The 21111-nt window shown below is 41.3% G+C and overlaps 1 protein-coding gene across 4 annotated transcripts in view; it reads left to right on the forward strand.

Moving 5' to 3' along the window:
• Window positions 1-21111, forward strand: part of RXRA (retinoid X receptor alpha) — a 192858-nt gene that overhangs the window by 78388 nt on the left and 93359 nt on the right. For 3 of the 4 annotated variants that reach the window (XM_063432848.1, XM_063432844.1, XM_063432846.1), the window contains exon 2: window positions 12122-12163. The exons of the other annotated variant lie outside the window; for it this stretch is intronic. Coding sequence is in view for 2 of the 3 variants with exons in the window: in XM_063432844.1 (XP_063288914.1) it covers window positions 12122-12163 (42 nt within the window). In the remaining variant the exon portion in view is untranslated. The remainder of the gene's footprint in view (window positions 1-12121; window positions 12164-21111) is intronic. 4 annotated transcript variants of the gene reach the window in all.

A 21111-nucleotide genomic window follows, 5' to 3' on the forward strand; every position in this document is an offset into this window, starting at 1 on the left:
TGTGTGTATTTCACTGAGACATGCCATGTTTTCCTGTTTATTGTGCTGTACAGTTTTGCCTGCAATTTATGATTTTGGCACAATTGGCTAGGGATTTTGACCTCTGCAAAATGCTGCGTCATGCTTTTGTGAATGCTAAATAATGTTTGGGTTTGTTTTGTGAAAACGAATAAAGGTTTGGATCCATTCTTGCTGTCTGATTTGGGATTCGTATGATGTCTGCTGTTACTGATATGGTGTTATCTTCAGGGCTTGTGTTCGCCAAAATGGTCACCCCTTTGCCTTCTGCCAATACCTCTATTCTATTCTATTGAAGCTGAAGATTTTAACATAATTTTTGATAAAACTTGTTAACATCAATATATAATGTATAGTAATATTGCATATTATAATATATTCTTCCAAATTATTTTGGAGGGTCAAAAAGCTTTATAAAAAAATCAAGCAAGCAAGCAAACAATGCAGAGCTATACAATAGTATTTAAAATGAAATAGAAATAGAAATTAAAGGGACGTAACTTGAAGGAGCTGATAGACATTTACATTTTGCGTTATCATACATACTGATGCCAGGTGTAACAATGAAATGTCATGAGATCTATATAATATAATGTGTGTGTGTTTGTAGGCTTGTCCCTGGAGTTCTCTTAAAATAAATTTATTTAGTCCACAAATATTGCTTTGAAACCCCCAAAATACAGAGTATAAAGACAGTGTGCATTTACTTTGGGATATCTAAATTTGAATGTTTATCCACCAAATTAAGTCTGACTTTTAAAAGTAATTGAGTGCGTTTATTCTCCTCCCCCCCCTCCCCCCATGTGTTTACGTGTTTGAGCCGGCCGTGTCACTTTGGTATAAGATACTTCGCTACGTATTCATTAAGATTACAGCAGAACTCTTCTCTCCTGGGCAGAGCTCTCAAGAATACTTATTATCAACGTGGACTTAACACTTCCAAACATCATGTTCACAAAAAGAACTCTTCGGCATCTTATCGTTTGTTGCTGTGAGCTTGGTTTAATCCGAGTGCTTCCCCCGTGAAGTTTTTCTGCTTTGGCCGCTGGCTTTGCGCAGTCAGTGGGAAGCACTTATCATGCAGAGTGTATCACTATTTATTAAACTTGAGCAATCAGTGCATCTTTGTAGCCCTTGCTTCCTGCAAATCGCGCATGCTGATCGGCGCTGCGTGCAGTTCCAATTGGTGTTTTTTAAGCTCTTGCGTCGAACGGTTAACAATCACAGTGAAATTCTCCTACAAGATTGTAGCCCCTTCATATTTCCTGAGTACAATTAAAGGATTAGTGGCGTTAAGGCCTGTTCACAGAGGCTTATATAAATTGGCGTCCCTTGAAAAGGACTGGCACAGGGCCTTCATTTCAAAAGTTCTTTACTCTAGCTGTTACTTGACAGAAATGCACAAAATTTGTGTTTCTGTGTCCATCAGAAAGATCGCCCAGTTCTTGAAGGCCACGTCCCTTAACAGAGATTTAGGATTTCCCTATTAATATATAATCAAATTATCCATTGATCGTATTAGCATGGCTCATGTAGAGTAATTGTAGATAACATGGGGAAAATGTGGAGTAACTGTTTCCATGGCGACAGCTCCACTTTTAGAGCAGTGCTCGAATTTTGCTCACATTTTTCCTCGTTAAATATGGCCTGATTTATTTGTGCTTGGTTGACTAACCCAGACCTCACAGAACCATTAGTGAGGGACTTTTTAAGTGTTATGTTAATCTCTTTCCTGCTGGGCGTCTGAATCGCGGGCTGCTGTCATCACAATGGGGTTTAATTGTATTTTATTTGTAACTTCTTAGTTGCTGGAATAAATTGCAGTAATCCTTACTGGTTTGCCATGCCAGATTTGGTTTACTGACAACTCTCTGCTAATTGCCTACTTTAATTGGATAAGGAGCCCGGTGTTTGCCAACATGTATGGGGGAGTGTGTAAACATTGTGATATGGGACACACACCAAAATATGCCAATCATTCACATTGGTTTTATCCCTTGCAGACCCAGGTTTTTCAGGGTTATTGTTCAGTCCTTCAATAAAGGAACACTATAGTGCTGGAATATACATATAGGTTTCCGGTCGTCCTCCCCCGTCCCCTGTCCCCCTTTACTCCGGAGAATACAAGTGAGTGTACACCTTTTCTCACTCACTGTCGCTGGCCCCGCCTCTGTGGCTGAGACTATCAATTTTGATGATCTCAGCCAATCCAATGCATTTCCATAGGAAAGTATTGAAAGACTATTGCGCATGCACAGCAAAACTACACTATCTCCTAATCGAGATGCAGTGAATCAATGCATCTCAATAGGGAGCATTCAGGAGACGCTGAGTGCCAGTCCTGCACACTGTCACCTTCCGAGTGACTGCCTCTAGAGGTGGTACTAGGCACCAATGTAAACTATGGCAGCATTTATATTAGAAACTCTGCCGGGATACGCTATAGACACCACATTAAGCTGTTGTGGTTCTTGTGTCTATAGTGTCTCTTGAAATATTTTAACAGCAACTGAAACACACAAAACGAATGCATCTTGATGGTAAGCAGTGATTTAAATGTCATAGCTTTAGAGTGGGCTGGCAAAGCATCATTGGAGTTGTATTTTGGATAATAGCTGTTGACCTACCTTTTCGTAAACCTTGTTGTGCAAATTATCATTTACATTGGTGGAACAACCGCCTGTGCAGCTGCACTGGACACACAAGCTGCAGGGGGATGCGGGTTACCCACCTGATTGGCATCTCTTATCCGGTGGCCCGGTTGGGCACCACATCCCTTTAACAGCGTGACTGGGCTAGGCAGAGAGAAGTGGGAGCTAAGGAGAGACTGCACTAACCCCAGACTCTCATCATCCTCAGTCAGCAGCCAGTTCCATTGAAAAAAGTTGAGAGTTTAATGTTTGTCTACCCTTGCACTACGGGGGCTCTGATAATTCTTTGCACCAGGGCCCTCTCTGTGTTCGTTTCGCCACTGGCCAATACGAAGATATGAAAAGCACTCCTGTCTAGTTCTTCACTGCTCTGTTATTCTGAAACACCACTTCTGTCCAGGCACGTTGGTGTTGATTTCTCCAGCCATGTAATTATTACGATAAAAGGTCGCTTGAGTGATTTATTTTTTTTCTTCTTCTAACAGAGTGCCTGAAAAAAATCCGGTAATGAGAGATAATTGTCTTACATGCTCTTAAAAAGGCTTAACCTTTTGACATTTTATTTTTTGTGTATGCCATATAACCAGGGATTGTAGCATCATCTACAAATATTACTCACTGCGCACTGAAATACTCAATCAGTAATTGTAGGGAATGGACAGTGAAATTGTACATCTTAGCCCCAGTCCGAAATATTTACCCAGCTTTTTACGTGCAACAGTTCCTGGTTTAGTAAATACATGCCACTTTATTTATTGAGTTTTTGGAGAAAAAAAAAATTGTAATAAATTGTTTTTCTCTCCAAGGGACTGTATTATAAGTTGTGAAAATTAGGAAACTCAAACTTTCCTTAGTAGCAAGTGAGTCCTTTGGAAATCTTCCATAAACCTGATGTAGGCAAAAATCAGGAGGTCTTTTGGGTATCCCTGATTTGCTTAGACATCTCGAATTCATGTATGCTTCAGATACGCCAAAGACTCTACAGAATATAAAAGCAGGTCAGTTGGAGTGTAAAAGCAGGTCAAGGATCATTTATGTAGCATCTGATCACACGTCTTCCTTATAATTAATGTAGACTATCCATAAGGATACAGAGCTTCCTACATTAACCATTAGAACCCCCAAACCGGCTATGTGTTGTGTTAATTATCTTGAAAACTGTTCAAGCAGAAATATTTTTAGTAGTATGTATTTATTTTTTCTTTAGTACCTTACTCTGCGTGCAACGAAAGGAACGCTGTAGGTTGAAGACAACCAGTCATTTTATAAAGGCGTTAAGAAAATATATGCAAATAAATGAGTACGTTAAAAATAAAACATTTGAATACATTTTAAAGTTCTGGCGTTTGCTGCAAATCCCCAACCTCGATTTTTCTCTCCTATGGTACCAAAAATGCTGCCCTCTCTGACCTCGGAATATTTACTTGAGTTGAGAGTACATTAATAGATGCTTTTGTTTTCCAAACTGTCGACCTTTAACGTATCAGAAACAACGCAAAATGGAGAGGACTCCGCTGGAATCTAAACCTGCAGTTGTTGGATTTTAAATGAGCTTCCTAATTGTCTTAACTAGAACTCTTTGACCAATTGCAGTGTAGTAGTGTTTCAGGCAGTTAGACAGTGTGACGGTAGTAATCTGTATCACCGTCCAATATTCCCTTTTTTCCCATAGAAGAATATTGTCAATAATCCACAGGAATAAATATCGCTGGTATCGCCAAATAATCCACACATGAGCCAAAGCTTAATGCTGGAACAAGACTGATTTACTGGAAGCAACAAGCATTCAATTTATACAATAGTAGACTCCTTCTCTGGGCCAGGCTAGATAATTGAGTTTCAGCAACATACCAGCACCATACCAGCAACATACCAGCCAGCACTTATCTGCTGGCCAGAAATATAAAAATTGTTACAATTTTTAGAAAAGTACTTTCTGCATAACATACAAATATAACATTACATCCCTGGGTAGCTGAGGATACTGGGAGTCACATATCCAAATCTCATGAAAATCCGTTCGGTAGTTTCCGTGTCGCATCGTGTGGAAGTTTGACCGGCTCGCCATGTGGTGGTATCCGATTTAGAGTTCCATGAAATCAGCAGCAAGAGCCGGTCTCCGTTCGCGCCTAATTACACGAAAACTACCATACGAATGTGGCAGCTTGTTATATGAAAATGCTCCCCTTGTTCGGTAGACTCCCGAATGCCGTTTTGATTCGTTGAATGGAAAGTAGTCAGCCGGGACTTCCATAATGACCGGACGTTCACGTGGTTGCCATGCCGAAAACAGTTCCAGGCAATTCATGCGTAAGTCCCGCTGACCGCATTCGGGAGATTTAAGATGGCCGCCATCCTTTGTTCTCGCCTCGTGTTTGTATGCCAAATGGCAGCCACCTACGAACACTCAATTAAGTTGCGGTTTTCACAACGTTCCAAACGTTCTACATTCCTCAAACATATAGTAAAAACGAATCGGTTAAAAGCATTTAAACAGCAGGGAGAGGATATAACCGAAGGCACACAGGTAAGTATACGGAAATCCTTAACAGACAGGTCAACTGCTGCCTGTATTCAGGGAACACAGCGACTCACACTGAAGAAAGGGCAATTACCCAACACCACAATATCATTTATACCAAAGGGATATGGACACGAGGGGTCGGCAATTAACCGAAACTTCAATATCGTTTACGCTACACTATATTGATTGCTACACCCAACAATTTCTGGTCTCAGGACTTTTGCCAAGATTCTACTAAGCCTGATGGATTTTCATTTAAGGCGCAGATAATGTTCAGGCTCAAGGCTCGCAATGGACCCATGTTGACTCTTGTGACTGCTTGCTGTGGGAGGGCACCTGGGCACTTCTGGCACTATAACTACAGCAGGCTATAGTGGTTATAATACTCATAGTAGAGTAGTCCTTTAAAGAAGGTGCCTGCAGTGCGTCATCTGCTTGCAATCTGCACTTCTCAGCCTTTTGTTGTTCTGCAACTCCCATTATCCTGATTAAACTAGAGACAGTTTCATGCAGGGAATTTGCAGCTCCAGAGGAATGTACAAGCTCAGTGTCGGCGCTGCTTGTAGTGCAGACTGGGGGAGTTTGCAAGTTCCAAGCCATATCTAAACTCCAATTAGTTTCTTATCTGGTTTTATGCCTTGGAGGTTATGAGAGGAGAAGCAGTAATTTAATGGAACTCTCTTGTCCGGTAAATGTTCTCTGCAATTACATTTGTCTGTTACAAGTTATCTGTCATAACGACACACAGATATCTTACCAGAAGCACAATGAAGTCTAGTGCAGCTGCCAATTATCTCGGCACAGCCTCTGCTAATGATTTAGTCAGTGGGTCTCCCTTATCCAGCATGCAAAAATATAGGCGTAATGTTCATCGGCTAAATAGTGATACCTTCAAACTTCACCGCGTCCTGAGCCTCAGTGGAATAGTTGAAGCAAAAGCGTACAAAAAATGTGTAAATCTTACTGGCAGCAGCGCAACCAATATTCACTGAAATCATTCAACCCTTCAGTATCTCTGATTTCACATCCTGGCACCACTGGCCATCACACCACTGGCCGTCGCACCCCCGGCCCCTCTGGCCGTCGCACCCCCGGCCCCTCTGGCCGTCGCACCCCCGGCCCCTCTGGCCGTCGCACCCCCCTGGTCATCTCAGCCTGACACCTTCCTCCTTTACCTTTGGTGTCTTTATGACTGCACCCTTCCCTTGCCTTCACCACTCAGTGCAAACTTTTCCTGTAAATATGCTGCCAACTAAAATAAACAAATATGTATCTGCTCCTTTAAAAGTAATTACTTGGAGTTGAGGAGAACCCTTTGTACCATGACATGTCTGGCATTTCAGTGGTCCTTAATGGTTAAACATGATATTACTATAATGATATCACTTTATTGAGAGTAGGTTGCAGTCGCCTGTAGATTAACTGTAAATCCCATGATCCTCTGTCCGTCACTAGTTTTTCTTGGATCATGGGAGTCGCAGTACATCAGTCATGGCTAGAGTTTGCACGACTTCCTTTATCAGTAGCTGGAGCATGTTCTTGGTCCATTTCATAATCCAAACGTGCTTTGCTACCGATTTTATAGAGTTTATGACCTCGTCCCAGCCTCTGCAGAAGTGGTTCAGCATCTGTCGTTGGGCAGCCGAGCGCCAGATATATTGTATCCTGTTTAATACAGCCGCAATCTGTAATCTTTCCGGCCATCGATAATTTAGACTCCGATGCTACTTCTTCATCTAAATCTCCACCGCCGACCCCAAGACGAACGATAAGACCTCCTTTATAACTTGATATCCCTTTAGAACTCGCAGGACAGATATTGTCCCACAGCTGCTGCTCAGAAAAGCATTAAGGGGATTTTCCGATAACCCGCGAGACGTTACGCACTGATTTTGCCGAGCCAAGGGGTGAAGAGATTCTGTCTACAAAACTGTAAGTGTTTCATTGAGAAATGTGAGAACCACATGTGCACGAGGAGATGTGATATTTCCACTTCTACTCCATCGGAAGCATCTGTCTCGATTCTAAAGGTGGCATGCAAAATGTAAAATACAAATAAAATGGAAAAATATATATTTCTAAAAACCACGACTTGTGATGTGTTTAGGGAGAGCCCCTGAAATATCAGTCTAGTGGATTGCTTTTTGAAGTTGCTCGTTTTGTTTCTTTTGCTGTGATCCTTGCATCTTCTGATCACAATTAACGATAATGTAATTCTGTATTGATTGTATTTCAAATTGAATAACCACCTCATTGTCATATAACAAAAAAATCCTCTGACTAAATGTAGTGAAATGATAAAATCTGTGTATGGAACGAAAGTCAAACCTGATGGACATGAGTCATTACTAAAATGTTTTAGGAATGTCTTTACCGTACCTCATTAACTTATTGTCTTTTTTCCACCTTCCTCCCCTGCCACTTTTTACCCTGGGTACCTATCATGGATTAAAATAATTTTCATATAGAACTCAAATCACCCACCTAGCCTATTACAACCTGTAGTATGCTTTTTTTGCACAAGACCCTCGCACGATACGCTCACCACACTGCATTCACAAGCTAAGTGTCCAACTCCGTCTCACTATTCAACTAGCGTTCCAGACTAACACCTCCGCTGCCTGTATTAGTATCACATACCTTGGTAGGAACGTATACCTCATATGACACAGTGTAGTTTTAAAATATGCAATAATAGTGTAAGAGAACATGCTTCTAGTGGTAGCCTAAGTCCATTTTGACATTCATCATCGATGATGCCACGCTATCGTATATTATACCTGATTTTGCTTTGTGTTGAAACGCTATGCTGTTATTCATACATCGTATAATTCCGTTCTTGAATATCACTTCGCAGTGACATCCGCTCGATTCACAATCTACTTAACTAATTTTAATACCATGTCTAAGACTTTGCATGGTTTCGTATTCCTCTCGTAATAGTTTATCTAGACATGCACTACTTAGCTTGTACTCTACGCTATCTTTAAAAATTGTGCAGTATAATCGAATGCCTTGTAAATAATATGCTTTGTCCGACCAACGATCTTGCCAATGCTTTTGAGGCATGGTTTGATTGTCTGTTACTCACATGCACGCAAAAAAAGAAAACATTGATTAATTTTTTTTTTTTTTTTTTTACATTCATTTTAATTCTTATTATTATACCCTATTATTTAAAGGATCATAGATACCAATAATATTAATATTGCATATTTGTTGTTTCCTGTTAATTCGTGTCACCGTGGATTTACTGTGAAAAAAACTATAAATCTTATACCTTTTGACAACTTGATCTGAGCCCCTTAATGTAATATAGATTCTGGGTCTCAGATCCCTGTCGCGTAATTTTTTCCCTTTTTACAACCATGAAATGGCCACTATCTCACAGCCAATCCCGGACCTCTTTAATGGGTTATTATTGGAAACTGATACATTTCCTTTACAAATGCTATGCAAAGGAGTTGCTTACTTAGTTTATGTTGAGCAAGAGATTATGGAAAAAAATTAGTAACTTATTAACTGCTAACTTGTCCCATTTTCCTCTTTTGAAAATGGGGAGGAGAGAAGGGGGGGGGGGAGGTGTTCTACAACCAGTAAAAGCTGTCAATATAGATACGTTTTTAACATTTTCAGAGTCGCCTATTTTGGTTGTTAAGTTTCCAAAGAGTTGGTTCAGTGTCGCATAAAACTATTTATTTAACCAAAATCACACAAAAAAAAAAAAAAACAACAAAAAAAAACATGCATCTGGCTTAATGGAAAAATATCCAAATAAATTTTTTGCTAATTGCATTCTTGCACATTGAATGTTTTTACTTCTAGGATAACCTAATCTGTGATTTAAATCTGGATTTCAGAACCACATCGCCTTGTTACAGTTTTACTTCCTAGATGGACGTAGAGATTTTAAAGGGCGTTGAATTGTATGGCGATATACTGACGATAAACTGGTTGTTCCGGCTTTGTTTGTTTGAAAGGAGTTATTTTGTACACAGAGGCGGCAGGTTTTTCTGATTGTCACGTTTTTGAAAGACTGGTCTGGGTAATGGAGAGATTTATGCCTTTTTTTACATACTCACATAGTCAAATATGTGTAAGGGTTCCCTACTACAATAATGACAAAAACAGACAGCCCTCCCACTCCCCCCTGCCACTGTGGGAGATAACACATTGAAAAAAAATCAAATATCCACAGACGAATTGACTTTATTTATTGGAAATCCGCAAGGATGAGTACATGGATGAAAAAAACCTGCTCCTCCTTTGAATTGTTATTTACACTTATCAAAATGCCCGTTTTATGGACTGAAAGCTATTTCAGGCTTGTACATACTTACTTCCTTGTGTGGTGTCACAGATTGTTTGTGTCGAGGTCCGACTAGTGGTGTTCATTAGCCAAGAACTGTTCTGTGCATGCGTTTTAAAACATTCTAACTAGGTTTGAAACATTCAATTCTAGATTCCATGGTACAGACTATAGGATTTCATTGTGGCCCACATACTTACAACTGAGACTGTAGATTCTGTGGTTTCACATATTCTCAGTTAATTTCATAAATAGTTGACATTTTGTTAAAACCGGGACGTGCTTTTTAAGACTTGGTGTGTGTGGGGGCCCCTCGACTCTGGGTAATTTGAATCCTGTTCAGGTGGCTTTTTTTGCAGAACAGTCCTTCATCTTCAGTAATTAAAACCAGGCCCGGTTAGGTAGATGACGAGAAATGGGATGTGATGGTTATAGAGGTAAAGAGTTGAAGACTGATTAATGACGAAGTGCTAAAAAAGTGATGTGAAAAAAAGAGTCCGAGGTGCGGGAGACCAAACGATGACTCATTGACTTTGGCAGCAAAATACAGAGTGTCACTTTGAGGTCATTGGTGAAAAATGCAGCTCGCTTCTGCTTCGACTGATAACCGTCATCATTGAGAAGGGGCTTGGTTGGACGGCACGGAAAGCATCAAGGGTCGACCGCATCCATGTCAGTCTGTAAACATGAGATCAACAACAGATTTTTATTGTCTTATGTCTTCCATACAAGGGGAAAAAGGCAGTAAAAAAAAGATCTATTCGTTTTTAAGTTTCCTTTTTAAAAAAATCTTTTATTTCATACCTGAGACTTACTCGTGGAGTTGACGTTTCAATATCTCGAACAAGTCTACATGTACCCAGTCTACATGTAGAGGAGAGGTTGTGCATCACAAGGTGAAAGCAGGCCCAATATGAACATGTTTTAATAAATTCAGGTGGGAAAAGTTGGGTCAGGCCCTCAGATGCTTCTGTTTGCAGAGCTTGGCACCTTGAGACACCTTGCTTTAGAGGAATGAGTTGATGATAAAGTCGAAACATAGAATCCTGTCAAGTATTCAGTTTAACTGTATATCCTCATAATGCGCCTATATGGAAATATTGCCTGATCGGTGTCCAAACGATCTTCCATTATGGTTCCATTTATCATGAAAGGGTGGGGGAGTCTAAACAAATGCGGATTGGGCATCCCTTAAAAGGGAAGAAGACATTTTAGAGGAAGTCTCCAGTAGAATGTGATGGAAGGCACCTTTTGGCACTCACAGATTATGTGCAATTTATAGAGTACTGGCCGATGGCATACCTCCCCAAAATTGTGAAGTATGGAATCGGGATGGGGAGGGTGTGCGGACCTTGGCGTTGGCCAGGACTTTGCCAGTGATGCAATTTGCCTCACTGGTGATGGCAACAATTGGTGGACCTGCCTTCTTAAGAGGCGTCAAGCACGCCAGACTCACAGACGGCCCGGTGCCCACAATCGGTGTAATCCTGCAAAGGCGCTGCTAAAGCATTCTCTGCAGGAACCTAGTGCCCGCTTAACAGCACAAGTGCCCACCTTATATTTGTCCTTACGTATAATGTTTTTGTTTATTTCCTCCAAAAATTATTCTGTACACAATATGCAAATGAAACATGACAATTGAACTACAACTCCCAGTTCTTAATAGATAAAGTAGCTCTGTAGAAAATTAAGTGAGCATCAGTCATTTCCTGAGTTTATGAGGGTCCACTTAAGATCCTACACAGCCCTGGGCATTGCGGCAAATGCAGAAACTTTAAATGTGGGCACTATTTACATTGTCGATTTGAAAGTGGGTAATAGACAGCATGGAGTATCAATCTGTTTTGTTCGGACACCTGAGTCTTGGAGTTGCTGGGAGGTTTCCTGGGTCATGTTGTGAATTTATACCAGGGAGCTAAATTCTAGACTGTCATGATGCAAGCCTTGTAGTATGTGAATGTGGTCAATGCGAGGGTATGTATGCTTTGAATGGGAAATTCAAATGGCTCTTATGGAAATGAAGATTCTGTGACATTGACAAATATGTATGTAAATGTTTTAATACCTAAAACTAGATGCAGAAATTACCATATTCCTGGAATAGATGAAAAAGATTATTTTGAATGTAGAATGTACTTATTTCTCATAGCCCTCCCTCATTTTGCTAAAAGACATGACCAATTAGGCCAATAGAATAGCAGAAAGTCTTTATTAAAATGTAGAAATGCATAGTAACGCTTTAACGGCTTCCGCAAAATCTCCCTGCACAGCCTTCCTTGCACTTTAGTGGTTTATTTAATTTAAGTAAATCTGCCAAATTAGAGGAACTTTACATTTACAGACAATTAAAACTCTCTATATCAGGGATATACAAATTATTCCACTTGCTTTTTGATGCACTACTATTCCTATAAATGTTGGTTGAAAATTGTTGGTTTCTGTGCTTTTTCAATAAATTTTTTAAAATATCCTTTTTAAATTTGTTTTTAATTGTGTTACCTGTCTCTAGTGCTTAGACCTCTTTTCCCACTACATATACCAGCATGCTCCTGGCCTGCACTGTTTAAATGGCTGGTCATTTTTCACATTTTGAAATTTATTCTGATTTTGTATTTTTAGAACTGGTGCAGGAATCGTGGGAAAGGCGATCTTTCAGGAGAGGTGAGATATGAACTAGATAGCCCTAAGTGCTGCACTAATAACAATGAACATCATGTTGGGTTGAAATGAAAATATTTTAAAACCTGTTTCTATTTTAATGCAATGTATTATTATTTTTTTTTAATTCTTTACGTATTAATGTTTTTTAAACAAATCCCTTTTAATTTCTCAAACAGCAGTATATAGCAAACTTGTTCCTAAGTTCGAAGCGTCTTTTTTTGATTTCTGTGTTGTCCACATCAAAACTGTCATCACCCGTTATATCCTCCAATCCATTGTGTCTCAGAGAAGCAATTGATTAGAGATGCACATCCGCGGTTAAAAGCCACGCTCCTCCAATCAAATGCTGCTATCAGCAGCATTTCATTCCCAGATAGAGATTTACTCGGCCTGGAGGAGGAAGTGCCACTTGTGGCCATCAGGAAGACCGCCTATAGAGGTGTATTTAACCCTGCAATGTAAACATTGCAGTTTATAATAAAAAAACAAAAAACGGCAAAGCTTTACATTACATTTAGATGAAGTGGTCTTGGTGACTATAGTGTCCCTTTAATGTTAAACTTAGAAATACGAAGATGTATTCCTAAAACATAGGGGGCCCTCTAACCAGGGCCGGACTGGCCCACCGGGATACCGGGAAATTTCCCGGTGGGCCGCGGCACCTGGGGGCTGCAGAGGTATGTGCCACCGGGTGGCCGGTCCCGCCGGGCCGGGTGGCAGCCTCATCGGTCCGGCGGCACTTCTAATGCTGAGGACGGAAGGAGGAGGAGGAGGAGGAGGAGGAGGAGGAGGAGGAGGGAGGAGCATGTCTCTGTACCATGCTCCCTCGCGGTTCCTGTGCTGTGAATTGTGGGAACCGCGAGGGAGCATGGTACAGAGACATGCTCCTCCCTCCTCCTCCTCCTCCTCCTCCCGTCCTCCGCATTAGAAGTGCCCGGCGGCACCAGCGTGGAAAGCGGCCGGCCCCCTCTGACTCCTCTCAGGTAAATGGAGGAGAGGAGGGGATGGGGGGGGGAGGGATAATATAGAGACAAAAGGGGGGGATAATATAGAGACAAAAGGGGGGGATAATATAGAGACAAAAGGGGGGGGGATAATATAGAGACAAAAGGGGGGGGATAATATAGAGACAAAAGGGGGGGGGATAATATAGAGACAAAAGGGGGGATAATATAGAGACAAAAGGGGGGGATAATATAGAGACAAAAGGGGGGGGGATAATATAGAGACAAAAGGGGGGGATAATATAGAGACAAAAGGGGGGGATAATATAGAGACAAAAAAGGGGGGGATATAGAGACACAAAAGGGGGGATAATATAGAGACAAGGGGGGGGGATAATATAGAGACAAAGGGGGGGATAATATAGAGACAAAAGGGGGGGATAATATAGAGACAAAAGGGGGGGGATAATATAGAGACAAAAGGGGGGATAATATAGAGACAAAAAAGGGGGATAATATAGAGACAAAAAAGGGGGGATAATATAGAGACAAAAAAGGGGGGGATAATATAGAGACAAAAAAGGGGGGATAATATAGAGACAAAAAAGGGGGGATAATATAGAGACAAAAAAGGGGGGATAATATAGAGACAAAAGGGGGGGACTATAGAGAGACAAAAGGGGGGGACTATAGAGAGACAAAAGGGGGGGACTATAGAGAGACAAAAGGGGGGGACTATAGAGAGACAAAAGGGGGGGACTATAGAGAGACAAAAGGGGGGGACTAGAGAGACAAAAGGGGGGGACTATAGAGAGACAAAAGGGGGGGACTATAGAGAGACAAAAGGGGGGGACTATAGAGAGACAAAAGGGGGGGGACTATAGAGAGACAAAAGGGGGGGACTATAGAGAGACAAAAGGGGGGGACTATAGAGAGACAAAAGGGGGGGGATAATATAGAGACACAAAAGGGGGGAAATATAGAGACACAAAAGGGGGGGAAATATAGAGACACAAAAGGGGGGGAAATATAGAGACAAAAAAGGGGGGGAAATATAGAGACACAAAAGGGGGGGGAATATAGAGACACAAGGGGGGAATATAGAGACACAAGGGAAGGGGGAAAATAAAACAGAGAGGGAAGAAAGAGACAGTGGGAGAATAGAAAGAGACAGAGGGGGAGGGAGAGTGAGACACAAGGGGAGAAAGAGGGGGATAGAGAGATAGTGGAGAGAGAGACAGGGATAAGGGGGAAAAAGAGACAGAGGGGAAGAGAGATACACAAGGGGAGGGGGAGAAAGAGGCAGAGGGGGAAGAGAGTGACTGGGAAGGAGAGGGGTGACATGGACACAGAGGAGCAGTGAGGGGGAGAAAGAGATATATATATATATATATAGACTGGTGGATCCAGGGGGGGCAACGGGCAATTGCCCTTTCCCCCCCAGATGCTCTCCCCTGCTGGCCAATGCAAGGCTGGCACTGTCCAAGCACCATGTGATTTCACGAACCGGAGGGGAGATCAGAGATATCCCTCCCTGTTCTGGAGGCACCATGCAGGCAGCCAGCAGGGGAGGGAGGAAAAGAGGACCCGGGAGCTCCTCCGGGTCCTTCTTGCGTGAGTACAGAACGTTGCCACGGTTACAGTGGTAACGCTCCAGCTCTCGCGAGAGTGAACTCTAGCGCTGGAGCTACGGGCTAGAGTTCACTCTCAACACTGCGACCTCTAGCCCCATACACACACCCAGACCCCCCCACACACATTGCCCCCCACACACACACCAAACCTTTCACACAAACTGCACCCCTCACACATTGCACCACTGCTCCTATACCCTACTACAGCCCCATATCCCAGCAGACCCCAGGTAAGTTGTCAAACTGTTCTTAAACGGTTTGACTACTTACTCTGGGAGCGGGTCCTGGCACCATAACCACTACACAGAGCAGTAGTGGTTATTGTGCATGGATTATTTCTTTAAATCTATAAGTGCCCCTCCCGAGATCAGGCTCTGGATCCGCCACTGGTGTGTGTGTATATATATCATGTATATTTATGTGTGTATTAGTTATATACATATATAATTATGCCTATTATATTTACACATATATTAATGTACATATATATATACGTAATACACAGAGAAATGTAATTGATATGTACCATATGTAATGAGCAGATATTGGCCCAGTCTTGTTGCTAGGTGCATACTCCAGCACAATAACATATTTAAAGTGAAGAGCGCACCCACAGGACTTCAAAATAAACAAGATACCGTCATTTTTTACAGTTGTGCCCTACATACATTCACCATTTCAGTCCCATTACCAAGCTTTTCTTAATATGTCAAGGTAGTTGGACTGAAACATTGGTTATATGCAAAGGCTGCTTAAAATAAATCTGCACTCTTGTTTTTTTTTAAAGCCTATATGTGCTTTTTTCACGTTGGAGTAATAATTTTTAATCTTAAATTATCTTTTCTAACGCTGTATTTGCACACTATGCTGGCGCGACGCATTATGGGGCTGGTAAATATTTTTTTCCAGGGCTGCTTTTAATTCCCAGTCCGGCCCTGCCTCTAACCCCCTGGTGACAAGTAAGTAAACTGTTAAATAACCCTCCTTTTACTTACCTGAAAATCCCTTGGTGGCAGGTTAGGCTCCTCTTCTGCCGACGTTAGCCAATGGGGAGGACCTAGCGTGCATGCTCCACACACGCATTTGTCCTTCCCAATAGGAAAGCATTGACTCAGTCCTTTCCCTGGACGTCCTCGTGCAAAGCCTGAGGACGTCCAGAGTTGTTTCAAAGAGACCAGGCAGTGCCCCTAGTGGCTGTCTAATTGTTATTAGAGGCAGTCTTAACCCTACAGTGTAAACACTTCAATTTCTCTTCAATTTCACTTAAATTTTAAAGCTGCTGGTAATGTGAATTATGTAATGTACAGTATGTAGGTCAATTTAATTTGTGAAAATTTGTTTAGCAAATCGCCTTGTTAGTGGCCACGACTCAAGACAAGGCCCCCAAATCTTTAATATTATTTTGTGTCAGGACATATAGACTTGAGTCCCTAGAACAAGTCGATTATTTTATTAATTCCACACCCCTGAGTGTACCTTTTCAGCATTTCAGAGGATTAATCATCGAAGTGTCATGCAGAATGACACCGGACAGCCCCCGAAGAGTCACAAAACCATTCTGCAATGTCTCCTGAAGAGCCTTCTACAAGCCAAACATGTATACAGTATTTACAGATGTGAAGATTTCTGCTGGGTTCTCTAACTGTAGCCTCAAACTACAACTCTGTGCTCGGGAGAGATCAGTCACAGTAGCCTGCCCTGGGTAGTCAGGAGAAGTGAAATGAATCAGAACTTGTTTTTTCAATAACTGCTGCAATTGTTCTGTTTTAAGTGGGTTCATGTTGGGTTAAAACTTTAAAATGACAAAAGATGCACCAGCGAACAACTTAATCCCTCCAAACCTCACCTGCTTAAGCCTTTGGGTGTCTTAAAATAACGCTTTCATAGCTAAGTATACATGTTACAGAAAGCGATGTGATTACTCATTCCCAAACATGTAGCGTTTATGTCCTCTATTAGTCAGCGGGAGGGGAGCTTAACCCCAATCTACGAGGACAGAAGATACGCCATGTTTTAAATCTGCCTTGGGCATTAGCATAGTGTCCCCTCTTTTAGAAAGTGTCCAGCAATAAGCTGATGTGAAGGCGTCTTAAAAGTGCTTACAATTTTTTACATATTTACCGTATGTAACAAACCCGAATAAAAATACAAAAACCCCCTTAAAGAAACACAATAACATTAGGAATGCAAAACTGTATTCCTAACGCTATAATTGGCCCCTATCACTCACCTACTAGGTGTGTCTCCACTTCTCCCACCCCAACCCACGTGAGCTTGAAAATGATTAAAGGCCCTTTTATTCACTTACCTGAATCTCGGCGTTAGATCGGTCTCCTTCTCCAGCGATGTCACACCAATAGGGGAACTTAATGTGCATGCGCGGCGAGTGGTGTGCATGCATTAGGGCTTTCTCCTAAGGAAAGCATTGACTCAGTGCTTTCCTATGGGGATTTTAAAGACGCTGGACATCCTCGTGCGTAGCTTCACACATTATTTCACAGAGTAAAAGACTGCCACTAACGGCCATGTTAACCATTGCAGGGTGAAGGGGACAAGGATACTGCACCTGGACCACTTTAATGAAATGCAGTGCTCTGGGTGTCTATATTGTCCCTTTAACTCTGCAGTTTGTCCCCATGACTTTTCTTTCCTCCATGCACATAGTGCCGGCTTCCGGGATATGACGTAATGCATCGCGAGGATGTAACTCTCTGCATCGCGAGGAGTGGCTACCATTTGTCTCCACTTATCCCTATGCCTGGCTGTCTACTGCAGTCCTTAGCCTGTTGTACGCGAATCAGACCGTTCTTCCACCACACCAAATACCCTGCAACAGGGCTAAAATAATAGAAACACTCCTTGCCCGGCACTCTGAACTGCATGTCCCAGGTGTTGGGCTATATAAATTCCACAACCCTGATGCTAAGCATTGGTAAAGTGTAAATTGCTGTGAATTCAAAATTAATTATAAAAAAAATTAGACTGAAAACATAGCACGCATAGCATTTTTTACTATACAGTTATTATGGGCTAACATTCGTTTTGAATTTCTGACAGATGGGTAATGGAGGGAATGTGCCCGTATCACCATGATGTACAATGGCAGGCCTGTTAAAAAGGGCTGATGCAGTTTTTCCAGACAGGCATTCGGTCCTGCACACACTGTGCTCTGCGAACTCACAAGCGCACGGGCAGAAATGCGTGACAACTAACTGGGCAGACGTGAACGTTTCCGACGCACCAGAGAAAAAGCCCAGATGGGGGAACCACATTGGAACTTCCTCACCAAGATCGATACTATTGGCAGGTATATTGTAATCAGTGAGTTTGACTACAATTTACCTGTGGATACTTGATCTTTGACTGGAGATTAGTCTTGCTAGCTGAATCTATGCACAGCTCTTACTTCCCAAGGTACCTTAATTACCATTTTATTTTCTCTTGTACCTGATCTGTCCTACCTGAAATAAAGGCAAATATCTTATGCATTCAACACATTTCATTGTTTAGTGAACAAACCTTATTGTACTTATTTTTACTTTGTTATGCCCCGGGTTCTTCACACATTAACTCTAATAAATTGCTGGTTAGTGTTATTGTAACTTTTTGACACATTTGTTGTAACAAGTTACAGACATTGCTTCAAACACTCCAAACCATATGAGACCGTGGATCAGCCAGAGGTGGATGATGTGGGGGGACTGTTTTTTTTGTTTTGTTTTTTTTCTGTTTTTTTTTTGGAGCCAGGAGAATTTCTGCCAAGAGAAGTGTTAGATGAAGCAATGACTGTTTCCTTCTTGAATACACAGTTCGTGTTTATTTAAAGGGGTACTTCAAGCACCATAACCACTACAGGCTCACTGCATGGAGTTTGCAGAGTGTTGTTTAATGTGTTCTTTGTTGCAATGTGCGACACAAAACATCTTCACCATTACTTTCTGTATGTTGGGGAGCTGGAGAACCTGCTGCCTCTACCAAACAAACTTTCTGCATCAATATGCTATGGATTTCTCGGATACCGGTCTATGATGTTTTATTTTATTAGGGGCAAATGCATGATTCAGGAGCACAATATTTAAGTAGAAAATGAAAAAAGTACCCAATAAATTCTTTCAGTTTGGTTTCCTTAAAAACTGTGTTTTTTGGTTATCACAACCCTTGTTGTGCTGATCACTCCCAGTCAATGTTAAAATAAATAATGTTACCTCTATTTTTGCACTGAGGCCAAATTCTCCCCTCAGCCTTGGCTTGAGTGAGGGCTGTAATGACATTGCACTTTAGGCACCCACACTACTTCATCTGCCCCCCCTTAGTCCTGCATTGCAAAACATGTTTTCGAGAAGCTGCAATGTTTACAAATAGCCACTAGAGGCACTTGCTGCAGGTTCACTGACTTTGGCTCCGTGAAACGATGCTGGACGTCCTCACGCTTTGCATGAGGACATCCAGCGTGTTGGAATCCCCCATAGGAAAGAATTGAGTCAATGCTTTCCTACAGGGAGTTCTTTATGCTTTCGCATTCGGTTTCCCATTCGTCTGACATCGACGGAGGAGGACCCAGACCCAGCACTGAGAAACATCTACACTGGAATAAGGCAAGTATTTAAAGAATATTGTCTAATTAATGTTCCTCGGTACCACTGATAGTGATAGAAGTCGTTACTGTGGACCCAGTACCGATGTATTTCACCGATAATATTGTTACATCTCTTAATACATTGCCACGTTCCACATTATGAATTCTCATGGCAGATACATCAACTGATTCTTTTTGCACATTTTGGTAACTTATTGACATACGTACTTCTCATGGTCCAATTTTAATTTTAACAACCATTCTGGCTGTATAGCCTTAAAGGCTGACAATATTCTTCCAACATCAGGGGTTAAATATAATGTCCCTGCTGACTGTTCAACTTTTACTGAGTTTGAGAAGAAGCTGCCAAAAAGAACAACACATTACAGCTGATAACATCAATGTCTCTTTTTGAATTTATAAAAAGAATAAATAGACGCTTGTGCTTAGATATGGCTTTCTGTTAAATGGCAGGATTTCCACTAAAGATTTGGCACGTAACTGTGGGAAACTGCAATTTTTTATTTTATTTTTATATTTTAAAATTATTATTATTATTTTTTATTTTTTTTATTTAATGTAAGCCGAGGGACATTATTAGAGTATTCTTTTTTTTTTCCTTGAGAGGAATGCCTATTTTTGAAAGATGTTCCTTCCACTGGTAACCTCTTTTGTTGAGTACAGTCCTGCTTTTTGTCATTTTGTCACTGGGTGATAAAGGTTAATCTGCATTCCACTCAATGGACAGGAAAAAAAAATAAAAAAATTCTTGGCACTTTTACGTGATTTCCTGCGACACAGCCGTCCATAGGTCCAACCCATGTACCTTCCCAGTTCTCTTGGAGAATTTACATGATTGAACCTTCTCTCGCTTTAACGAACGCTTTGTATCCAGTTTGATAGAATTATTTAGTTACACCATATTTTCCCAGATATCATTTTGAAGAGGAAAGAGGTGTCTTCTTTTAACTGCTTTAAATGGAAAATATTTCCGTTTCTTGTGAAGTCATAGGGATTTTTATTCACAGAACCAGGAAATGAAGAATTGACAAGGGAATCACAGATTTGAGGATGAAAGATCCACATTGGAAACGGGAAACATTAGTTGTGTTTGGGAAATGTATCCAGATTTTCTACTTTGTTTCAAATTTTGCAAAAATGCAAAATGCCATTTAGTGGATATACCCCATAGGAAAGATATGACATTCAAATAATAAAGAGAATCTCTAGGCACCATAACAACGTCATGGGTATGAAGTTATTCTTGTGGCAGGAAGTTCTGGAGCCAGCTTTCCTTTTGGGGTTAAATCGTACATGAACTTCCTCTGCAAAGTCTTTGCTCCAGCGCTGTTTTGCAGTGCCCCATCTTTCCGCTGCTCTCAGATTCTTCAAACGGGAAGCATCGGACTGCCGAGGGCAGGTAAGCCGCTGATTGGCTTAGAGTTTCTGCTGATGCTCTAGGCCAATCCTTGGCTCTCCATTTACGTATGTATTTTTCTCAAGCTATGAACGGTTTAACCCCTAAAGCTAAGTTGGTGCCAGGAACCTCTTGACACCATAACAACTTAATTCAGATTGATTTTCTATTGTGTCTGGAGTGTTCTTTTAAACACTGTGGAGTTGACAAGTCTCTGTCTGTTTTTTTTTTTTTTAATTGTGAAATTGGTACTAAATTAATCTGTTGCTTTGTGATAGGCTGATTCTAGCCTGGGAACTATACATTTTTTTCCTTTGCACTTCAGACCAATTATGAGAGATTGCGTCTTTAGAAATCAAATTTTTAGCCAATATATC

The sequence above is a fragment of the Pelobates fuscus genome, chromosome 9 (assembly GCF_036172605.1).
Source record: "Pelobates fuscus isolate aPelFus1 chromosome 9, aPelFus1.pri, whole genome shotgun sequence".
Classification (NCBI taxonomy): Eukaryota; Metazoa; Chordata; class Amphibia; order Anura; family Pelobatidae; genus Pelobates; species Pelobates fuscus.